Source organism: Halichoeres trimaculatus, unplaced genomic scaffold (genome assembly GCF_033239565.1).
Source record: "Halichoeres trimaculatus isolate MK-OKI-2021-1 unplaced genomic scaffold, fHalTri1.1 fHalTri1_scaffold_12, whole genome shotgun sequence".
NCBI lineage: Eukaryota > Metazoa > Chordata > Actinopteri > Labriformes > Labridae > Halichoeres > Halichoeres trimaculatus.
Genome location: NW_027437190.1, coordinates 32,055,123 through 32,075,096, shown reverse-complemented (window position 1 = coordinate 32,075,096; position 19,974 = coordinate 32,055,123). Strand labels below are relative to the sequence as shown.

General features: G+C 40.2%; 1 protein-coding gene across 1 annotated transcript; it reads left to right on the top strand.

Moving 5' to 3' along the window:
- Positions 1–6,060: 6,060 nt before the first annotated feature.
- meox2a (mesenchyme homeobox 2a) lies at positions 6,061–19,580 on the top strand. Its single transcript, XM_074684091.1, has 3 exons — positions 6,061–6,863; positions 11,922–12,094; positions 18,826–19,580. Exons 1-3 carry the CDS (start codon positions 6,299–6,301, stop codon positions 19,042–19,044), a joined length of 957 nt encoding a protein of 318 aa, XP_074540192.1. The 5' UTR covers positions 6,061–6,298; the 3' UTR covers positions 19,045–19,580.
- Positions 19,581–19,974: the final 394 nt, after the last annotated feature.

The following is a 19,974-nucleotide window of genomic DNA, read 5'->3' as shown; positions in this document are numbered from 1 at the left end:
AAAATGTTGGATTTAGACTTGATGTGGTTTAAGTAATGTTAAAAGAGGTCCCTGTCCTTCTGTTTAAGTTGAATTTAGCACCCCCTGTTGGATTAGGGGACTTTTATATGTCTTTGCTGATCTGCTTCACAACAGAGAGGGTTATGGTGTTTTTATCCAACCCAATACAATCCACTATATTTATATTTTTATAGCACATTTTAAAACAATAAAGTTTACCAAAGTGCTGCGCAGTAAAAAAAAACAAAACAATAGAAACATCAATAAAACAAAAAAATTGAGTTAAAATAACACATAGAAAGAGTGGTTAAGACCCTTCAAAAAAAATCCTAATTCCAAATCCTTTTCATTTTAGTCTTAAAAAGTCTTAAATGACCTGTTTAAACCTGCAGAGACCCTGAGCTCCGTTTTAAGTGTCTGTAAGGCAGAGATATTCATCACCTCTTTTCTATTTTTGAAGTTTTATTTATTTATTTACAGAGGTGACAAGTAACCATGTACAAATACTAGAAATTTACTCGAGTAATTATTTTTTAGCTGACTTCTTACTTCTACTCATTTCATTTTCAGGTAAATATCTGTACTTTCTACTCCACACATTTTAAATATAGCCTCGCTGCTCCTGTTTCATTACAGCTTGTTATCATTCAAAAAGAAACACACCAAAAAAAGTAACAAACTCATCCTGAAATCGGTGAAATTGCACAATCTGGAAAGAGCGAATTTGATTGTGGACGGATGGGATGTAAAAACGTAACCGCCATTCCATCACGCCACAGTTCTGCGAGGACATAACAGACGTATGAAGACAGATTTTCCCCTCCTTAAAGTAACTTCCACTTTTATACTTTAAGTAGTTTTAAAACCAATTCTTCTACACTTTTACTTTAGCAAAAAGCTTGAGTTGATACTTCAACTTCTGCTTCTACAAAAGTCTTTTCAAACCCTAGCATCTATTCTTCTATTTGAGTAATAATGTGAAAACTTTTGACACCTCTGTTTATTAATTTATTTATTAATCTATTTATTTTTACAGGGAGGACTTGCTGACAACAGTTGGACACACTTAAAACATGTCTAATAATTGTCATCATTGCAAACCCAAACTTGTCAATAGCAGGTTTTTTCCTTTACATCGCTCTCACACACACACAGGCTCTTTAAAAGCTTCATATAAACCCAGAGAGAGTGGGTTAAGCTGTCATTCCTCATCCGTCGAGAATACTCTGATTTCTTTTCGTCATTTCTGATCCTATTAAAATCTTAAATTAAAATCTCTAAAATCTTGTATTTGAAAGATTATTTTGTGTTTTTTTAAATTTTTTTTCCATGTATTTTATGTGTTTGACACCAGCGTAAAAGAAGGTTTTGCTCTGAATCTTTTTTCCAGTCCAAAAAACAAAAAGAGAATTATCTAAAAATGATCCGTTCAGTCGTTAAACTTGGCGTTCTTAAACTTTTCAGATCCTGTTGAAGTCTTTATGAACAGGAGTGGCGTGGAGCACGCAGGGAGTTGAGCTATAAGCGTCCTATAAATAAACAGAAAACTCTGCTGCTGCTGTCTACGCTGACACACCGAAGACCAGCCCACAGCCCGGGACGTGAGTCACCTCAGAGGCTCTGAAACGTGACCTGAGATGAAGCAGGTGATGTCGGTCATATGTTGCCTCCAGTGTTTCACTACAGAAGCATCAGCGAGCAAATAAAGTGGATCTGCAAAGTCCAAAACTGTCTCACAATCAGTTTTCTGTTGGTTTTTGATGCCCTCACATGAACTCTGCAGGTGTTAGGAGAAGTTTTTCTGCAGATTTTGAATATTTTGTTGCAAATTTCTCCACATTGCATGCTCCGTTACTTTATTTCCAGAGATGACCGGGCTGGATTTCTCCCTTATGTAGTTTTTCCTGCAGTGAGAAGTGTCTGGTAACTGTTTTTGCAAATAAAATCCCTTCAGACTGGATGGTTTACACGCTCATATAAATGATTTTGGTTGATTTTTATTCAATTCAGGAGGCTAGAAGTTTGGAAAGTGTCAGGAGGCCGTGAAATTTTAATGAGAGGATTAAAGAAATTGAATTTAACTGATGAAAAACTTAGTTTCTTAAATGTGTTTGATAAAGTGGGTAAAAAAACACTTCTACAGACTTCTCAGTCAGTGGGAAACTCTGCCTCAGCCCTCGAGAGGCGACGACCATGCCTGAGAGCCGACACCCCCGCCACAGGCCACGAGCGCCGCGGGACCAGGGACAGGATTGGAAACACGTGTGTATTAATACCTGCTCACGTCTCTGAGTAAATATACGGCCCCGGCTAACCTGCTAATAGCTTTAATTTGTAAAGTAAACAGTAGAAGAGTTTGACACTCACTCACCTAAGGTGGCTTTCCTCTGCGCCGCGCTGCTCGGCTGCCGTCAGACTCTGCTCTGGAGGGTCCGCGTAGGGGGGGAGGTTTCAGCCGGCCTCCCCCGTTATATCTGCTAAAGTCATTTTCCCTCAAAGAGGAATTAATTTCCTTTCTCAGGCGGCCCACAGCGCCTGTGGCACAGCCGGGGACGTCCACACACAGGCCTGAGAGGGAGGCTGAAACACACACATGCAAACACACACTTAAACCAAGCTTCACATTATTTTTATACATCATATTCTCCAATTTGAGCTGGTTTCCTGTGCCACAAACCTCGTTACACACACTGAGGTTGAAAAAGAAAAGTCTCGTATTCTAAATCCTATTTTAACGGCATCAACGAGGAACAAATAATCATCATTTCTTCATAAATCAGCCCTGTTTTGGTCTGTCTTCAAACTTAACATGTTACAGAAAGAGTTTGAGGTGTTAAAAATCTGCTTTACTTTGAAAAAAAGTAGGAATATTCCTGCTTCGTTGACTATAGAGACAAGTTTGTTTGACATGCTCTTCAGAAACAGAAACACTTGGTGATAAAAGGGCAAGAAAACGGAAACACACTCCGTGTAAAGTGTCATAAAATCCCTTTACTGTCAAAGAAAAGTCATTTTAGATTAACTCCATTTAAAAAAAAATTATATTAATTGACATCAAATGTGGTAAAACAAAACGTTTACAACCAGAGTGTTTCTGCAGATCCACACAGGAAAAAAGGCCACTCTAGATAGGTAAAAAAAAAATAAAACAAGATGTTTTTACTTGAAATAAGCCAAAAAATCTCACAATGGAAGAAATGAAAATTCTCTCGATAAGATTTCTTAAAATAAGAAGAAAGATTTGAGCTTTTCGAGGTCAGAAACATCTTGAAAACAGCTGGGAAAACTCATTTTTAGTCACGTTATTCTCGTATTGGGAAGTTTTGTGTCTCATAATAAGCTCATAACCTCTTTTTTATTTACCTTCTATGTTGCCACCTTCGTTTCAAGTCTATTCAATTTGTTTCTAGGTCTACAGTAGTGACACTGTTCTTGATTCAAGTCCACAACTGGCTTTAAATGAGATCAGAAGTGGGCACTTTGAGACAAAATAACAAGTTTTAGGCACTGCTTATTCTCCCATATTTTCTAACCTGTAATTATTTCAAGTGCAACAACTTCTTTTTCACTTCTTTATGATCTCAAAAACCCTCATGGAGAAGGGAAAGGGCACAGCAGACGGGTCACTTTAGTCACTTTAACGGCTGATATCACACATCACTGTGTCTGAAAAGAGAATCTATGTTTCTCATGTCACTGATGATTGAATGAGGCCTTGGTTTTACCTCCTGATGCAAAGTCTTACCACCTAAACTGACTCAAACCGTCAGAGGCTGCAGGCTTAACGCTGTTTGGTGAAAGTTTAAGTAACCTAGATGTGTTTTATCAGCCTGGCAGGAAGTCGATAACTTGAATAAAGAGTGATCTGACCAGCGTCTGACTTATTTTCTGACTCACGTATGTGAATACTGTCGTCTCAGATGGGACCAGGAATAACAAGTGGTCCAGTCAGTCAGAGCTGACATGAGCGACAGGAGTAATGAGAAGTCTGTGGATCAGCGTCAGAGCGTCAGTTTGTTTCTGACTTTTCAAGATGAAATCCTGGATGTTCATCTCAGAAGTCAGATATTTCTCAGAAAACTCATTTTTGTTTAAGTTTTTTCATGATTTCTGACATTTTTTCCAGAAACTTCTCTTAGTTTTCCGTCTTAAAATTCTGATTCTTTGAAATTGAGACACCATTTTTTTCATGTGGTATTTGGATTACTTCCTACTACCTCAGAATCCTAGTTTTTTATCTCCAAAATTCTTATTTAAATTCTCAAATTTTTGATTTGTTGTTCCTTCTTATTTTATTTTATTTTTTATTTTTATTTTTTAACAAATTGGTGATTTTATTTTTGTCTCAATAGTTTACTTTTTAGGATTCTGCTTTTATTAATCAGATTTTCCCATATTTTCTGATTTTTTAAAAAAAATTTTTTTTATCACAATTCTTACTTTTGGGGTTATTTTTCCATCCTTTCTCATTTCTTAGAATCCTTATTCTTTGAAATTAAGACATCATGATTTTTCAAGTGGCACCATTCTGAGACTGAAAAAGGTTTTAAGGATAGTATTATGAAAATTTTCCCTCAGAATTTTTGAATTTTTTTGTTTGTTTTTTGTTTTCTCAAATTTTTTGATTTTTCCACTTTTCTTAACCAATTGATTACTTTTTTTTTCTAAATAGAATTTACATTCTTAGGATTCTTCTTTTAAATATCAAATTTCCCAATATTTTCTGAGACTTTTTTCTCTACTTTTACACAATTTTTACTTTTTTTGTAACCTTTTTTATTTCTTTCTCAGAATCCTGATTCTTTAAAATTGAGATATCATTTTTCACGTGATACCATTTTAAGAGTGAAACATGTTTTAAAGATGGTATTTTGATCATTTTCCCCCAAACTTCAGATTTTTTTCCTCCTACATTCTGATTTAAATTCTCAAAATTTTAATTAAATGATTAGTCACCCTTTTTTTGTCTAAATATCATTTACATTCTTAGAATTCTGCTTTTAATGATCACATTTTCCAACATTTTCAGATAAATTTTTCTCTACTTTTATTTTTTTTTTCTAACCTTTCTCAGAATTCTGATTTTGGGTAAAAAAAAAATCAAATCTCAAAAATATTTTTTTCTTTCCTTTCCCCAACCAAACAAATTAGGGTTGTAAATATTTATCTTTGTGTTTAAACATGCTGAAAGATTAAAGAAAGTGTCACAGGTTTGGGTTTATTGACAAATATTATTTGATAATATTTTGGAATTAACCTAAAGTAGTTCATAGTTCTGTATTTTTGTCCCCCAAAAGTATGTAAGTGATTGTTTTTAAGAGTGATGCTTAAAAATGATTCATACAATGTGAAATCTTAATTAGGAAAGATTCACATTAAAAGTCATATTTTTTAGTTTTTGATTTTTAAGCTGTGCTCAAACTTTCATAATCATTTAAACTAGAGAGGAGTCAAAGGTGATGTGACTTTTGAAGCTCATAAAGTATTTTTCAGAGTCTGCAGACAAAACTTTGGGCAAAGGAAACTCTTTCAACCCTGAAGGAAGCACCAAGCGTCCTCTCCTTCCTCCTGAGGACCAACAGTGTTTTAACGGGTCAAAACTGACAAAGACGGGGCGTCACACTGAATCAACCCCTGACACCTCACCCCGTATCCCTCCCTGTGTCCCCCCACCCTCAGCCCCTGCTCCCCCAGCCCCACCCGTGAACCACCAGGGCTGAAATCTCACAGGAAAATAAAAAAAAAGATGGCCTCCAGAGGTCAGCTCCAACTCCAAAATAAATGCCCCTCTTTCCTGAGACTCAGCCATTTTTAATCGTGCAGATTTATTGTGCTGAGCTTTTTGGAGGGCGATCGTATGTATGTGGTCAGTAGCGCGTATGCAGTCTGTGACCCAGCCTCCAGCTCACGTTACACCCTATTTATAACATCCCCTCCGCCGGCTCCCCTCGTTCTGCAGTTCCTAGGAACCTCCTTCTGCTCCCAGCCTCGAGCTCGGCTCTCCTGCGTCTCCTGACATCCGAGAGGCTCTGCTGCAGCTGATCCGGGCTCACTGTTTATCCTGTACCGCCTGGCAACCGGCCGCACGCTCCGGATTATCACAGGACAAAAACACTCACTGCACTTTGAGGTTTTTCACTTCAGGGGAAAGTTTTTTGGAAGTTGAGGGGAAAGAGGAACATCCTGGATATGTGTTTGGATCTTTTTGCTTTTGAGTAACTTTTCTCTTTTCTCCTAACTTTCCTGGAGGATAGTGAGTGTGTGTGTGTGTGTGTGAGTGTGTGTGTGTTTACCCACGATGGATCACACACTGTTCGGCTGCCTGCGGAGCCCACACGCCCCGGCTCAGGCCCTGCATCCCGCCTTCACGCAGTCCCCCCTCACCCTGCACGGACGCTCGGACCACGTCTCCTACCCCGACCTGGCCTCCTCCTCCTCCTCCTCCTCCACCTCCTCTCCGTCGCCCTGCATCATCTCCAGCTACCAGGTGGACGACAGCCTGTTCCCGGGGCAACACCACCACCATCACCACCACCACCCACACCGCGGCCACCTGCCCTCGCAGCAGCATCACCACCCGCCTCAGCACCACGCGTCCTGGCACATCCCACAGATGCCCTCACCCGGCGGGGGCACGCGCCACAACCTGTGCCACCCGCACTCCCACTCCTCCCACGACAACGGGCCGGCGACGCCTGACCTGGGCCACCCGGGGGCACCCAGCATGTGTGCCAGCACCCCCAGTCTGGGCAGCGGCAGCACCCCTACGGGGGCCTCCTGTGTGCCTGCAGACTTTGGCAGACAGACGCTGTCACCTGCTGAGGCCGAGAAGAGGAACGGCAAGAGGAAAAGTGACAGTTCAGGTAAGAGGAGCCGAGGCCTGAGGGTTCTACGCCACGAAAAACTGACTTTGACTCACAAAACATTTCATTTAACTCGCTGATCATCTCTTTAATCTGACTGTTTATGACGTAAACATAACCACAAACCACCAGCGTTGTCAGAAAGAGAAAGATGAACATCTACATTTTAATTTACACATTTTAAGACAAGTAAAAGTAGAAGAGGGAGGGAAAAAATCTGATGAAATTTGCAAATTATTTTAGCTACATTTTGCTCTTTACGACGGACACTTTCAGGCTTATTCTGCTTCAAAACCTCCCACAAATTTCCGCAAAATTTACTGAAAATTAAACAAAATTTTTGCATTAAGTTTACAGGTGTAGAATCTCTGCTGTTTCATTTCTTTATCAGTAAAAATCAGTCGTTTTTGAGTCACAGAGAGGAGTCTGAGTGCCATGCAAACTTGGGTCACTTTTTTTTGCTTTTGGTAAAATGTGACTTTGTTAAATTTAAAACCAAAGCAGATTCAGGCGCTCTGCACTCAGCGTCACTTTAATCTGACTCGTGCATTAATTGTTTTTGTAGATATAAGATGTTTTAAGGCGGTTTATGAGACTTTAAAACTCCTTAAATATCATGCACGTTGAATTTAATCTGCACAAATTTTAATCTTAAAGCACATTTATGATCAAATCCCTCTTACACAACCTGCAGCACATTTCCAACCTGCACTCACCACCATAATCAATCACCGCGTGACAAACTGACGGAGTTGGGTCGCCGGAGTTCTCGCAGGGGGAACGTGATATTAGTGAGAGCTCTAAGTTTTCCAGGGAAAGTGTGCTCGTCGTTCTCCCTGTCCTTTTCGGGATCGCTGGGCCGTCAGCGCTGACATGCAACCCCCTTTTTAGAGGCTTCTTTGTGCGTACAGAAAAACACCTGCAGAGCTTATTTTTTCTGGATGTGATCAGGACTTTGGTTTTTCACAGCTTTCAGTGTTCTGGTTTCCCCTTGTGGTAAAAATCGACACATCACATCTTGTTTTCTTTCCTCTTTTCCTGAAATCATCCTGAAACCGAGCCCCAGCTCCCAAATCCCCCCTCTCCTCCACTCTCCGACTGCACCCTCATTACATGTGCTGTGCATTTTCCCCACGCTAACACCAATCACACTGATTATCGGGGCTAACTGGGCCGCTGACTCAATCAGCTGTCTAAATATTACACCGCTGCCAGTCGCACGAGATCGAGCAGCGATCAGGTTTCACCATCTGGACCAGAAACTCGAGCTAAAACCTGAATTTAGATTCAGAAATGAAAACAAAACCTGAAACCGTATTTCCATGCTTGGCTTCTCGGATATCGCTCGGATTTTAACTTTGATACTCGCTGTGATCGTTTCCTGGAGGAGGATTTTTGGGTGTCTTTGCACTTTTCTCAACGTCTGGTTACAGTGATGTTTTGAGGGGAGTGGCCCTTTAAAAAGTTACTAGATCTGCTCTGTGGAACAATAAACTCGAAGTCTTAAAAAAGAGACACTTCTCACGAAAACTTGAGCAAAGCTGGTGCATTTTTTTGCAGAACAAAAATGAGAAATTAAGCAAACCTCTCCGTCAGAGTCCCTCCTGCGCTGAGCTCATTTGGGAACCACGACGTCGTGCCCTGTCTGGGTGTGTGTGTGTGTGTGTGTGTGCTCCTCTCATATTATTCCCCCTTTTTTGTGGAGAGATGAAAGTTACAGCGGGGACCTAATTGCTGCGGTGTCATAAAAGCCCGCCGCTCGTTTTAACTCCAGGCCTGCTGCTCCGAAGCAGCTGGAAGTGTTATTCTTTTATTTCTCTTTACACAACGTCTGTGTTTTCCAGACAATGAGAGACAGAGTGTGAGACGGAGGGGAAGAAAGTGGATAAATACGTCTCGATTGTTGGTGGAGCTCTCAGTTTGAAATTACAGGGAGAGGACGAAGGTCAAGGGGGCACTGGACTCAAGCAACGATCTGTTTCATTTCTGCACTTAAACCGAGCCGTGCGTCCAAATAGGATTTTAGTAGAGGCTCCCTGGGGAGTTATTTTGTCCTGAAAACCACTTAATTAGAAGGTAGACCCTCTTTCTGACAGAAACTCAGCCCATCAGGGTCTCCTCTGGCTGGAAATCTGAGGTGACACTCGCTGCTCTGACGTGACTCCAGCCGCTGCAGTGTTTGGGAGTCTGGCTCCAGGCTGCAGGATATTTACAGTCTGGCTTGGAGCAGGCCGGCTGGATTAACACACACTACAGAACAGGACCGCAGATGAATTAGCGTGCAATCACTGCAGCCTCAGAGAGCAACGCGTGTCCAACACAGAAACCACAGAGGCTGAGCACAATAGGAAAGATCTGGAGGGCGAATGAAGCGTGCGTGTTTGTTCCCCAGGCAGTTTGCGGAAATATGAGACGAGCTCAGGATCTGTTTCTCACGTATATATCGTACGTTTTGTCCGTTTACACTGCAAATAACTGAAACCTTGTCAGTGTTTTTGTCTTATTTTCAGTAGAAAAAGTCTTTTTAGACTAAATATGAGCCACACTCATCTGATCAGTCCAGAAAAACGTCTGATTTCAAGTTTTTCAAAGGCAAAAACAAGGTTTAAATTGCTTGTAACAAGTTTTCTTAACTGATAAGTTAAATGTGGCTCATATTGAGTATAAAAGGCAATGTTTACTTAAAATAAGACAAAAACACTTAATTAGATGTCATTTTTGCAGTGTAACATCAGCTTTTGTGATGTACGATGATAAAAACAGAAAATTAACTTAATCTACACCTAATTAAAATACTGAGAAGCACCAACTAACTGGATTTTTCACACAAATCCATGATAAGAGCATCCACATCTCTTTTAAAAATCCTCATAAATCACGTTTTTCAAAACTACTTTTCTACTGAATGCCTCTAGGATCTGCATTTACTCAACTCAACTTTATTTATAAAGCACTCTAAAACAACAACAGCTAAAACAAAGCGCTGTATATAAAAGGCAGTGCTCAAAAAAAGTAAAATAATTGTTACATTGTTCTTAAAAAAATAATCAGAAATAAAACAAACCATAGTAACTAAAACATGAGCAGAGTCTCAAGCTGGGGATTTAAATAAAAATAATTTTAAAAAATTGAATAAAAATTCTAATTTTGAAAAACTTATTCTGAATGGTGATTTAAAACTTAATGCAATATTTTGAAACTAAACTTACTTTTAAATTGTGTTTTTTTTTTTTACCTATTTGAACTTTCAACTCTCTGTGGTCCTTAAATTAATAAATAATATTGATAAAAAAATTTTGGGGTCAATTTTTGTTCCCACAATTCAAACAAGTGATCGAGTGCAGAGCCAAAATGATGTGAATCTGGGCTTGATTATTCAACCTCACAGACTCTAAGTGTGTCACGCTGAATTTAAACCAGATTGTAAAACTAAATCTGAATCATGCAAACTGGAATTGAATAATGATTTTTTTTTATTTAGGAAAAAAAAAGTTAAATTTTCAAGTATGTTCAAAAAAATAAATAAATAAATATTCTTTAATCTGAGGATTTTAAATTCAAAACAATGAATCAAATTCATTTTCGGGTGATGCATGTCAATCAATCAATCAAACTTTATTTATAAAGCACTTTTCACGCACAATAGTGGCAACACAAAGTGCTTAACAAAAGAAAAAAAAATATATATATATATAATTAAAAAAAAATGAAAATCATAATAATAAAAATAATAATAATTACAATAATAATAACAATTATTATTATTATTATTATGAGTGACCTGATAACCCCCGTATTAACACACACATCAGTGCACAACCTTCCACCTCCAACCCACACCCCTAGAGAACAAGAGGAACACAGTTTAATTAAAATTTGTGCAGATGAACAGAGGAAGTGTGGAAACGCTATCTAGAGACCTTAATGAGGAAACACTGAAGGTAAACTAAAATGTTGAACTCAGAATAAGAAAATAAAACAACCAAATTAAGAAAAACAAATAAGATAATGAAATATTGAAAGACTAAAGCGGTTAAAGAGAAAACAACGTTAAACTTGAACTTAAAAAGCTGGAAGAAGCAGTGCAGAAGATAAATAATGAAGTTAAAACAGATAAGAAGATAGATATATATTAGACTAAAGGTTAAGATTATACGCCTTTAAGAGGGAGAAGATCCAAACTTATTTAGATAAATAGATAAATAAATAAGTCAAGGTTATACTCAGTTAAAAGCTAGTCAAAAAAAATAAGTTTCAAGTTTTCTTTTAAAAATGTTTAAGCTCTGTCGTGTATTTAAAAGCTGCCTCACCGTGGGTCTTTATGTCAACTTTTGGTAGTGTGAAAAATCCTTGACCTGCAGACCTGAGGTCTCTCACAGGCACATATGATAAATAGGAGGGTGCAACACCATTAAGAAATTTAAAAACCAGTAAACGAACCTTCAAATCAATCCTATAAGATGCTGATATCTCACCCTGTAAGAGTCATGCTTCAGTTTCTGGGATAATCTGAGTTTTATTAGTCACAGTTTTTGCAGGTGTTACGAAGCAGCTCAGCCCAAGACAAATTTCTCTACAGGAAAAAATACTGTTTAGCATTTTTTTTACAATATTAAGCATCATATCTTGAAAAAGTGGTATTTTTTAAAATGTTTTCTGTGTGATTTTTTTCTTAATTGTTATTATTCTACAGCAGGAAGCTTTAACCCCTGAGATGAAAAAGTTTTGTGATTTCTAAATTTTCCTGCCGAGCTGTTTTGTTCCATTTTAAAGCTGTGGATACTTTTAACACTCAGACAAATTAAACCCGTGTTGGCCGTGTAAAATCCAGACGATTGCCACATGTGAAGCTGCCGTGAGTCTTTCCAGCCACTTAAAGTGTTCATAAACAATGAGAGAACAATAAAGTGTGACTGACGGCTCCCATTGTTCCTCCTGCTTTACTTCTCTTCCCCCGCCGACCTGCACCTGCCACATTACGGGCTCTTTATTTTTATTTTTGCTGCATATAAATCTGCTCTGAGTGGAACTGAAAACCTGCGTGGTGTTTGGTTTCAGAGTCCCAGGACGGGAATTACAAGTCAGACGTGAGCAGCAAACCCAGGAAGGAGAGGACGGCGTTCACCAAGGAGCAGATCCGAGAGCTGGAGGCCGAGTTCGCTCACCACAACTACCTAACCCGGCTAAGACGCTACGAGATCGCCGTCAACCTCGACCTCACTGAAAGACAAGTACGTTCCCACCCACTCACCCACCCACCGCAGCTTGTTTCCCCCTGGGCTCAGACATCACTGAACCCCCTATTAGCACATTAATGCCATGTTGTGAAAACAGAGGCGGCCTCGGGATGACGACGAGGCTTTTCGGCTTGCTACTGTGTTTTCCTAACTCCAGTGCGAGGGGCTATTGTGCTCCAGATGTGGCTGTGTGACGGGACTATCATATTCCAGATGTTTCTGTCTATTCTTTCAAGCGGGCCACGGCAGAGGCATGGAGACGGGTTGAAGGAAACGCTGTCTAGCAAGTCACTTCCTCTCTCCCAGTACCCCTGAAAGCACAAATTGGTCTCCGAGCGTGGGCCGGCTGCTGTAAAAACGCAGCACACGAAATAAATAACAGGAGACAAATGGTTGGGGGAAGGAAACGGAGCACAGCCCGTTGTTCTCTGACACCCGCTTGGAAGCTATAAGTCACACTTAGTTGACACCCTGCCAGTGATATGTCCCTGTGTGATTAAGTGTTGATGAATGTAAAAAACAGACGGATTAGAGAAATTAGAGAAGAGATTACGGTGATGCTTCAGCACAGACCACACTGCAAGATACAAAAATCAAGTCGTGTAGATTCCTCCCCGTGTTGACGTTCTGACCTGTAACTTTCAGACCAATGATATCCCGAAAGTCTCTGCCTCACTGGGTATCAGGATTGTGCTTTTTTTTTTTTTAAGGTAAAGATTAAGGGGGCACCTAATTGGAAAAGAGCCATCATTGATTCAGACATGTAATCTCCCCTCGTGTAATCTGCTGTGTTATGTATTTAACCCATTTAAACATGGGCCAAGTTGGCCAGTGGTATTAAAAGCTCAGATGCAGCTTTCTATTCATCAGTATCCGAAGTCCGGTCAGATTTTCCCAGGAAAACACGCAGACCAAAAGTCAGCAAAATATGGAAGTGAGAAGTAAGATCTGAAAAGTATTTCTTGAATTTATTTGTAGTGATGGTGGACACTGGAGTTGAACTGTCTGACAGAAAAAGGAGGTCAGAGAAGAAGAAAGCTGAACAGGAGAGTGATAGAACACGGGTTAAAACACGGGTTAAAATGTTCGTCCACAAGGCCATGTCTACGCGTAGCTGGGTATCTGGGTTTAGACCAATCATCAATGCTAAACCACAGTTTTGCATGCCTACGTTGATTTCTTAAATCTCCGCTCAAAGTGAAGACTTTGGGAAACTCATGGTTTCAAATATACACTGGGAAAACCAAGTTTTTGTTTCTGAAACACAGCTGAATGATGGGGGTTCATTCTGATTGGCTGGCACGGGTTTTTCGTCTGATAAAAATGTGTTTGGCATGCTTCTGGTGCACTTATCAGGCGACCATGTGTGTGGGGGTTGAAAATACCTGGCTACGTCTGTACAAGGCAAGGGGCAACATCCGGTTAGCAATAATGGCGCCTATTTCGAAATGTCAAATGTTGCTGTTTATCAAAAATCCGCTTGGGGCTGGCTGCAGAAAGACCAGAAGTCACGTACACACCCAGCCATAAAAACAGACTCTACGGCATTAAAAAACATATTTACTGCCTGGTTCAAAAAACGGTTTGGGTCTAAAACGCTGACTTCACTGTCAGCACACACTGTACGATGAGTGAATTTTTTTTCTAACTCGGCGGTTTAGAAGTTATTGGGCTTGTTTGATTGTCCAGTCAGAGACACAGCTCAGGTCACGTGACTGACAAGCTGTCCTAAGGGAAACTCGCAACCGGCGTCATATCAAATGTGGCTGCGTCCGTGGTTTGGCTTTGATCTGTTGTTGTTGTTGCAGTCAATTGGAGACGTCACGGAGGCTACGTCCATGTTTAATACAGTCTATGGTGCAAGGCCTAAGGCTCCACAACCCCCTACCCTCTGATTGGTCAACCCTCTGGAGGCCTGTAGAGTGCAGAGCTGTGGTCAGACCTTGGTGTTTGAGGTCATAAACCAGACAGGAGAAAATTATGGGATGACTAGGGATGGGTACCAAATTCCGTTCTTTTATGGGTACTGACCAAATTCCTTGGTAGTGCCGGGTACCAATTCATGTGAAATCAAAAGGTACCACGTTTAGGTCCCTAAAAGCATCCTTGTGACTGTGAGGAAGTGGAAGAGTAGGCGGTTTTCCATGCTGGACATGAACACAGCAGTGCAAGTTTATATGCAGGCGGTCCTAGAGTTACGAACCAGTACCATCCCTATGACGCGTTATAACTCTAAATTCCGCGCAAGTCAGATTTTTACCCTTAATACCCCCTAAATCTCTAAATAACTATCCAAAAGAAAGTATTATACTTCATAATCATGGGAAAACAGTTCAGACAATCAAAATAGACTGCGTAGCACTCCGCATCAAAAACTAGTACGCGTCATAGGAGCTTACAAACAGAGAAGGGTAAATTCGAAACCTTCTCTATTTTCTTATGTACATATATTTACTGCCGTCGTAAAGTCAAAACAGCGCAAGTCAAGAACCATGAAAGTTGAAGACCTCCTGTATTGAAAAATAAATTTGTTAAATTGAAAAACTTTGGGATTTTATTATTGAACAAATTAATATTATACTGTATTGTTTGAAATGTGAAAGGTATCCATCCCTAGCAATGACCTTGTCATTTCAGAAAGTCTCATGAAGATCTTGTGAAGATCTTGTGCTGTATTTGAAACAGACCGTTTAGACTAGTTTACAGACAGATTTGGGGATTTCTACAATAAATGTTGAGATTTGAAAATCTGCACGATTAGTCTGAACATCCAGTATTGTTACTTTAAAGCAATGTTTAAAATGTGGGAAAGCAAAATGCTGCCTCTTAAAGTGGTAGATACCGTAGCTTTAATGTGACCTGTGAAAGAGGCTAAATAAATGCTATGAATGCCTTTATTGTCTGTAGTAGAAGATGCTAAGGAAGTATTCTGGGTTTCTTAAGTTCACTGTAACTTTTACTCAAAGAATGTCAGAAACAATGTCAGGGTTCATGGTTCAATTCCCACCTGGGCTTTGCGTAAAAAGTAAGCTCCAACAGTGCGAGAGGCTTCAGATAAAAGTGTCCATCAAAGGGAATCTCTTCCAGGAAATAAAGATGTCTGCAGGTGTGTTTTAAGTTCCTCCCTCAGTAAGTCGGGCAGTAAACCTGCACAGCTGCATTTAGCTTCTTACGGCTCAATCTGAAGGACGGAGGAGAAACGAACGGATCATAAATCACGTTACTAACCCTCAGCTTTTGCTTCTTATTACTGAGGTGTAAGAATCTTGAAGGAATACCTCTAAGTGCCTCGATCTCAGGGAAAACTCCATTTAACTCTACAGTCCCACAACTCACAGCGCCTGCCATAATTATTCCACTTCAGCCTCCCAGACTGTTGCAATTAATCTTTCTGTGGCTCGAAGCAGCGTGAAAAAAGTGCATGAAATGTCCTCAGCTCGTACAGGATAAGTTATGTGTGACGTCAGTTTTTGTCAGGGAAAATATACAGCCAGGAGATAGTGAGGTAAATATTGGCAATCCAAACAGCCGGCTGCAGAGCTTGATTTATTCTGCATGAGCTGTTTGGAGTTATTTGATTGATGTTTTATTGTAGACCATGGTGGAGGAGGAGCTACGGGGCCAGAACTCCTCTGTGTTTGGATTTCACACAAGGACAAAAAATATATAAGAGAGACTTTAAGTTTTTAAAAGAAATCCCCTCAAAATTCATGTATTTTAAGACGTGTAAACATCTGGGCAAATGATGCTTTTTCAACAGCTGAAGCTGCATCAAACTTTGAATGAGTATTTCAGCTTGAAGTTTTCAGTGACGACACAGTCAATTATAGCGATTGGAGCAGCATTAAAATAAGTGTTGTGAGTTCCCTTGATGCCATTTTTTGACAACATTAAATAGATGATTTAATGTCTCCAGAGTTGTGAATCATATAGCAAGAAAAATTAGCAGTTGTTGCTTTAAGTCGAATTAGCATAAACATGTTTCTCGGCATACTTAGCGCTAATAAAGCATTGGTCCATTGGCGCCACATGGGTGCTTAAATTAGCATTTTTTATGAGTTGATGTGCTGCTTTTTTTTTTTTAATATTAAAGTCTAAATAGGTGTTAATTAGTGTAATTTATGTATTTCGGTCTCACAGAGTGTAACTTTGACTGCATTTCCCAAAGTAGGGTTCATGATTCTCAAACTGAGACTTTTGTTTTGGTAGATTCAGAAAATACTTTTACTTTCAAACCACAATATTAGCTTCAATCTTTATAAATGCTTCATAAATTCAATAATAATTCATACTGAGATTCTGTGTTTAGAGCTGAAAAAACAGGAAAATAGGAGGTAGTTCCTTTTGCAATTTCAAAATAAGATAACTGAGAGAAAGACAGAAGCTAACGTGCTAACAATTAATAGATGGGATTAGGGCTGAACGATTTTAAGAAAAGATTGAATTGCGATTTTTCTGGCAGATATTGTGATTTCAATTCGATTCACGATTTTCTTCAAATCAAGCTTTGGGATATTCACATGTAGGGCTGAACGATTTTAGGAAAAGATCTAATTTTTCTGGCAGATATTGCAATTCACGATTTTTTAATCATCAATAGTGATGATAAATAATCTGTTTTCATCAACTTCTACTCCTAAACAGAGGCTTTGTGTTGTTGACCTGCTTACCAGCACTTTTAACACATAGATTGTCTACAAATTTGTAAAACAGAATGTGTATAATACTTGACACAACAGATCCTGAGTCAGTCAGGCGCGCTGCAAAAAAATTGCTGCTTTGGCGATCTCAAAACTTCATTGTCTAAAATTGCGATTTCGATCTGAAAACGATAAATTGTTCAGCCCTAGATGGGATCACAAAATTCCTTCTTAAATAGATAAAAATAAAATTTTACAGTTGCATGATTTAGCCATTATTTTAAAAATATAACCAAAAATTGAGGTAAAATTTCCGAAAAAAAAACAACAACATGCTAGCAGAAAATGTTTGATTTGTTTTCCACATATTTCTTGAAACCCCTGAGGTGACTTAAGGTTAATGTCAGTGCCAGTGGAGGGCGTTTTAGTCAACCTAAAACCAAGGGGCAACATCCGGTTTGTAAAAATGAAGCCTATGTGGAAGTGCTAAAAGTTGCTGTTCATTGAGAATCCTCATGAGGCTGGCTGCAGAAAGACTGGAAGCCACCTACACACCCAGTCATAAAAACAGACTTATACAGCATTAAAAACATATTTACAGCCTGGATCAAAAAACAGCTTGGGTCTGAAATTTCACTATCGGCATACATTGATCAGGGTGATTTCTTTTTTTCTAACTTGGCAGTTTAGGAGTTATTAGGATCGTTTGATTGTCCAATCGGAGACACAGCTCAGGTCACGTGGCTGCTGGGTGCCCTGCAGCTGTTTGAAAGGAACTCAAAGCTGGTGTCGTAGCAAATGTGGCTGCGTTCACAGATTGGCTTCATTCCACGGTTTCAGGAACAGACAGGTGACCTTGGGATGCTTCGCCCATGTTTCATACAGGCTATGCCTTGGCATAACCCAAACATTTGAAAACGGCCTTGAGAGTGCAATTTTTTTGAAATGCTGCTACCACTGTTGTCATGTTAACAGTAAGCTGTAGTTTTCAGTTGAAATGCTGACGTCACGCCCTGCTACACGCAAGTACAAGTTATGATCGACATGGTCTACCGTGTTGAGCTTGTGCTGCTCAATCTGCTCAATCTGCTCAATCTGCGACTGTCTTTAACAAAATGTGCATCTGTTGCTCCACTTCTGCTCTTTGCATTCACCAATACACCAGATGATCGGCCCAACTCTACTTCGGTTGAGATCTACCAAAAGCAGCTTCTGGACAAGACAGTTATAGCGCCGACTACAGACCTGGCATGCTTACTACAGCATTTTCAGTGTAAATGCAGATTTTTTTTAGTGTTTTGGGATGAAAGGTTGTGTAAATAGGCCTTAGTCCACTTAAAACTCTTGAAAACTAGCTTTCAGAACGCTGGTTTCTGTTACTGCTTCAAATTTCTTTTCAAAACAAACAAAGGAGTAAATCTTGATTTACTTTTTTTTTAGATTGAGCATATTTTAAGCTGTTTATGAATCACCTAATCTCTTCTCAGCGTCTTACAAAAGGGTGCTATCTTCATCCCTGGTGTTATTGTCAGTGTGGTGTTTCAGAGTCCAGGTACAGTGCAGGTCTGAGTGTGTGTGTGTGTATGCACGTAACCCTTGGACATCAGACCCTGGCATATAGAAGTGATCCTTTGCTGGACCCCCCCCCTTCCTCTGAGGCTTGTAAAGAATCTGAGGTGAGGCTCAGCACGCCACACGCCCTTGACGCTTAAGACAAACGTTTGTGCTGTCAACTCACTTCCTGACCATGTGACCGCTCAGTCCCCGAAGTGTGACACTCCCCAAAAATAAACTCTACCCACCCTGCGTGACAGGAGCGAGCCTCCCCCCCTTCTCCTCCCCCCACTCCCTCCAGGCGTACGTGTCGACACTCAGAGGGCCTCTGCTGCTTCTTGACGTGCACGCCGTTTTAAGCAACAGCTTAATCATCAAACTGAGAGACGTAAATACGGAGACGGGTGTTGAGTCAGGGAAAAACAGGTAGAGGCCAGGTCTAAATGTAAACGCTGCGTTAGAAACAGCTCCCAAAGCTGCTGCCGGTCCCTCTTTCTTTCTGCTCTCTGATTATATCTGTCTGCTCTGCAGGTGAAGGTCTGGTTCCAAAACCGCAGGATGAAGTGGAAAAGAGTGAAAGGCGGCCAGCAGGGCGCAGCGGCTCGAGAGAAAGAACTGGTCAATGTGAAAAAGGGGACGTTGCTGCCGTCAGAGTTCTCTGGCATCGCGGCGCTCCATCACTCCACGGACTCCTTAGCCAATGAGGACAGTCACGACAGCGACCAGAGCTCTGAGCATGCTCACTTATGATGCCCCGCCCCCTCTTTGGAGAATCGGCCCTGCTTCTGGTGCAGGTCCGTCCTTGTAAGGACTGCTGTTTGCTGTTCGCCATCGTCATACCACGATGCTAAAAAAGTGTACAGATGTACAGAGGAGTGTGTGTAACGCTGTCATCATGCAGGCAAAATGTACAAATCAAGCACATAAAGGGGATGTTGACATTTTTCAAAGCACCAGTGGTTAAAAAAGAAACACTTTAAAATTTTATTGATTTTTTTTTACCCTGCATAAATTGACTTAATGTTGGGGAAAACACTATTTAGTCAAATTATTGTAAACATTCCATGTTGTGTGTCTTAAAAGGAGCAGACTAAGTCTTAAATTTGCACTGCTGAACAATCAGTCTGCACTTCAGTTTCTACTGTAAAGATGTACATTACATGTCATGAGTATTTGATCAAATCAAGCGTGTGGAAGTCAAATTAGCCGAGCTAATATAAATGATCTGTATATAATTCTCCGTTTTGTCTTTCCTTAAAAACATTTTTATAGCCACACCTTTCAGCACTGACAGTTCGTGGGTCAACACTTTCCTGCCTGGTGATGACATTTTGTAAACAAATCTGAAACCTGACATTTCATTAATCCCTTCAGGGACAGTTGCAGATCAAATAAAAGTTTAACCAGTGGTAAACGGACTCCGAATCATTGAATCTTTTTTTTTTCTTCCATCAGCGCAGACATCCGTCCACATCAGTCCGTGCTGCTCTGCCTGTTTTTTCACAAAGTGGAGCCGAGATGAATTAAACATTGCAAAGAGTGCAGAAAGCTGGTGATGAGGGTGCATGCTAAATTCACCTTAGCCTCGGGGCAGGGTCGGGACTCCTGCCAAGAGTCTGAGAGTGAACCCGCAAAGGATCGGATTCTGTTACAAAATCCAGTTGAAAATAATTTCATGAC

Excerpts from the sequence above, each read along its gene's own strand:
- meox2a (XM_074684091.1), top strand. The coding sequence starts at position 6,299 with ATGGATCACACACTGTTCGGCTGCCTGCGGAGCCCACACGCCCCGGCT. Across the intron at positions 6,864-11,921 it reads GAGGAAAAGTGACAGTTCAG|AGTCCCAGGACGGGAATTAC; the intron begins GTAAGAGGAGCC and ends GTTTGGTTTCAG. Across the intron at positions 12,095-18,825 it reads TCGACCTCACTGAAAGACAA|GTGAAGGTCTGGTTCCAAAA; the intron begins GTACGTTCCCAC and ends TCTGCTCTGCAG.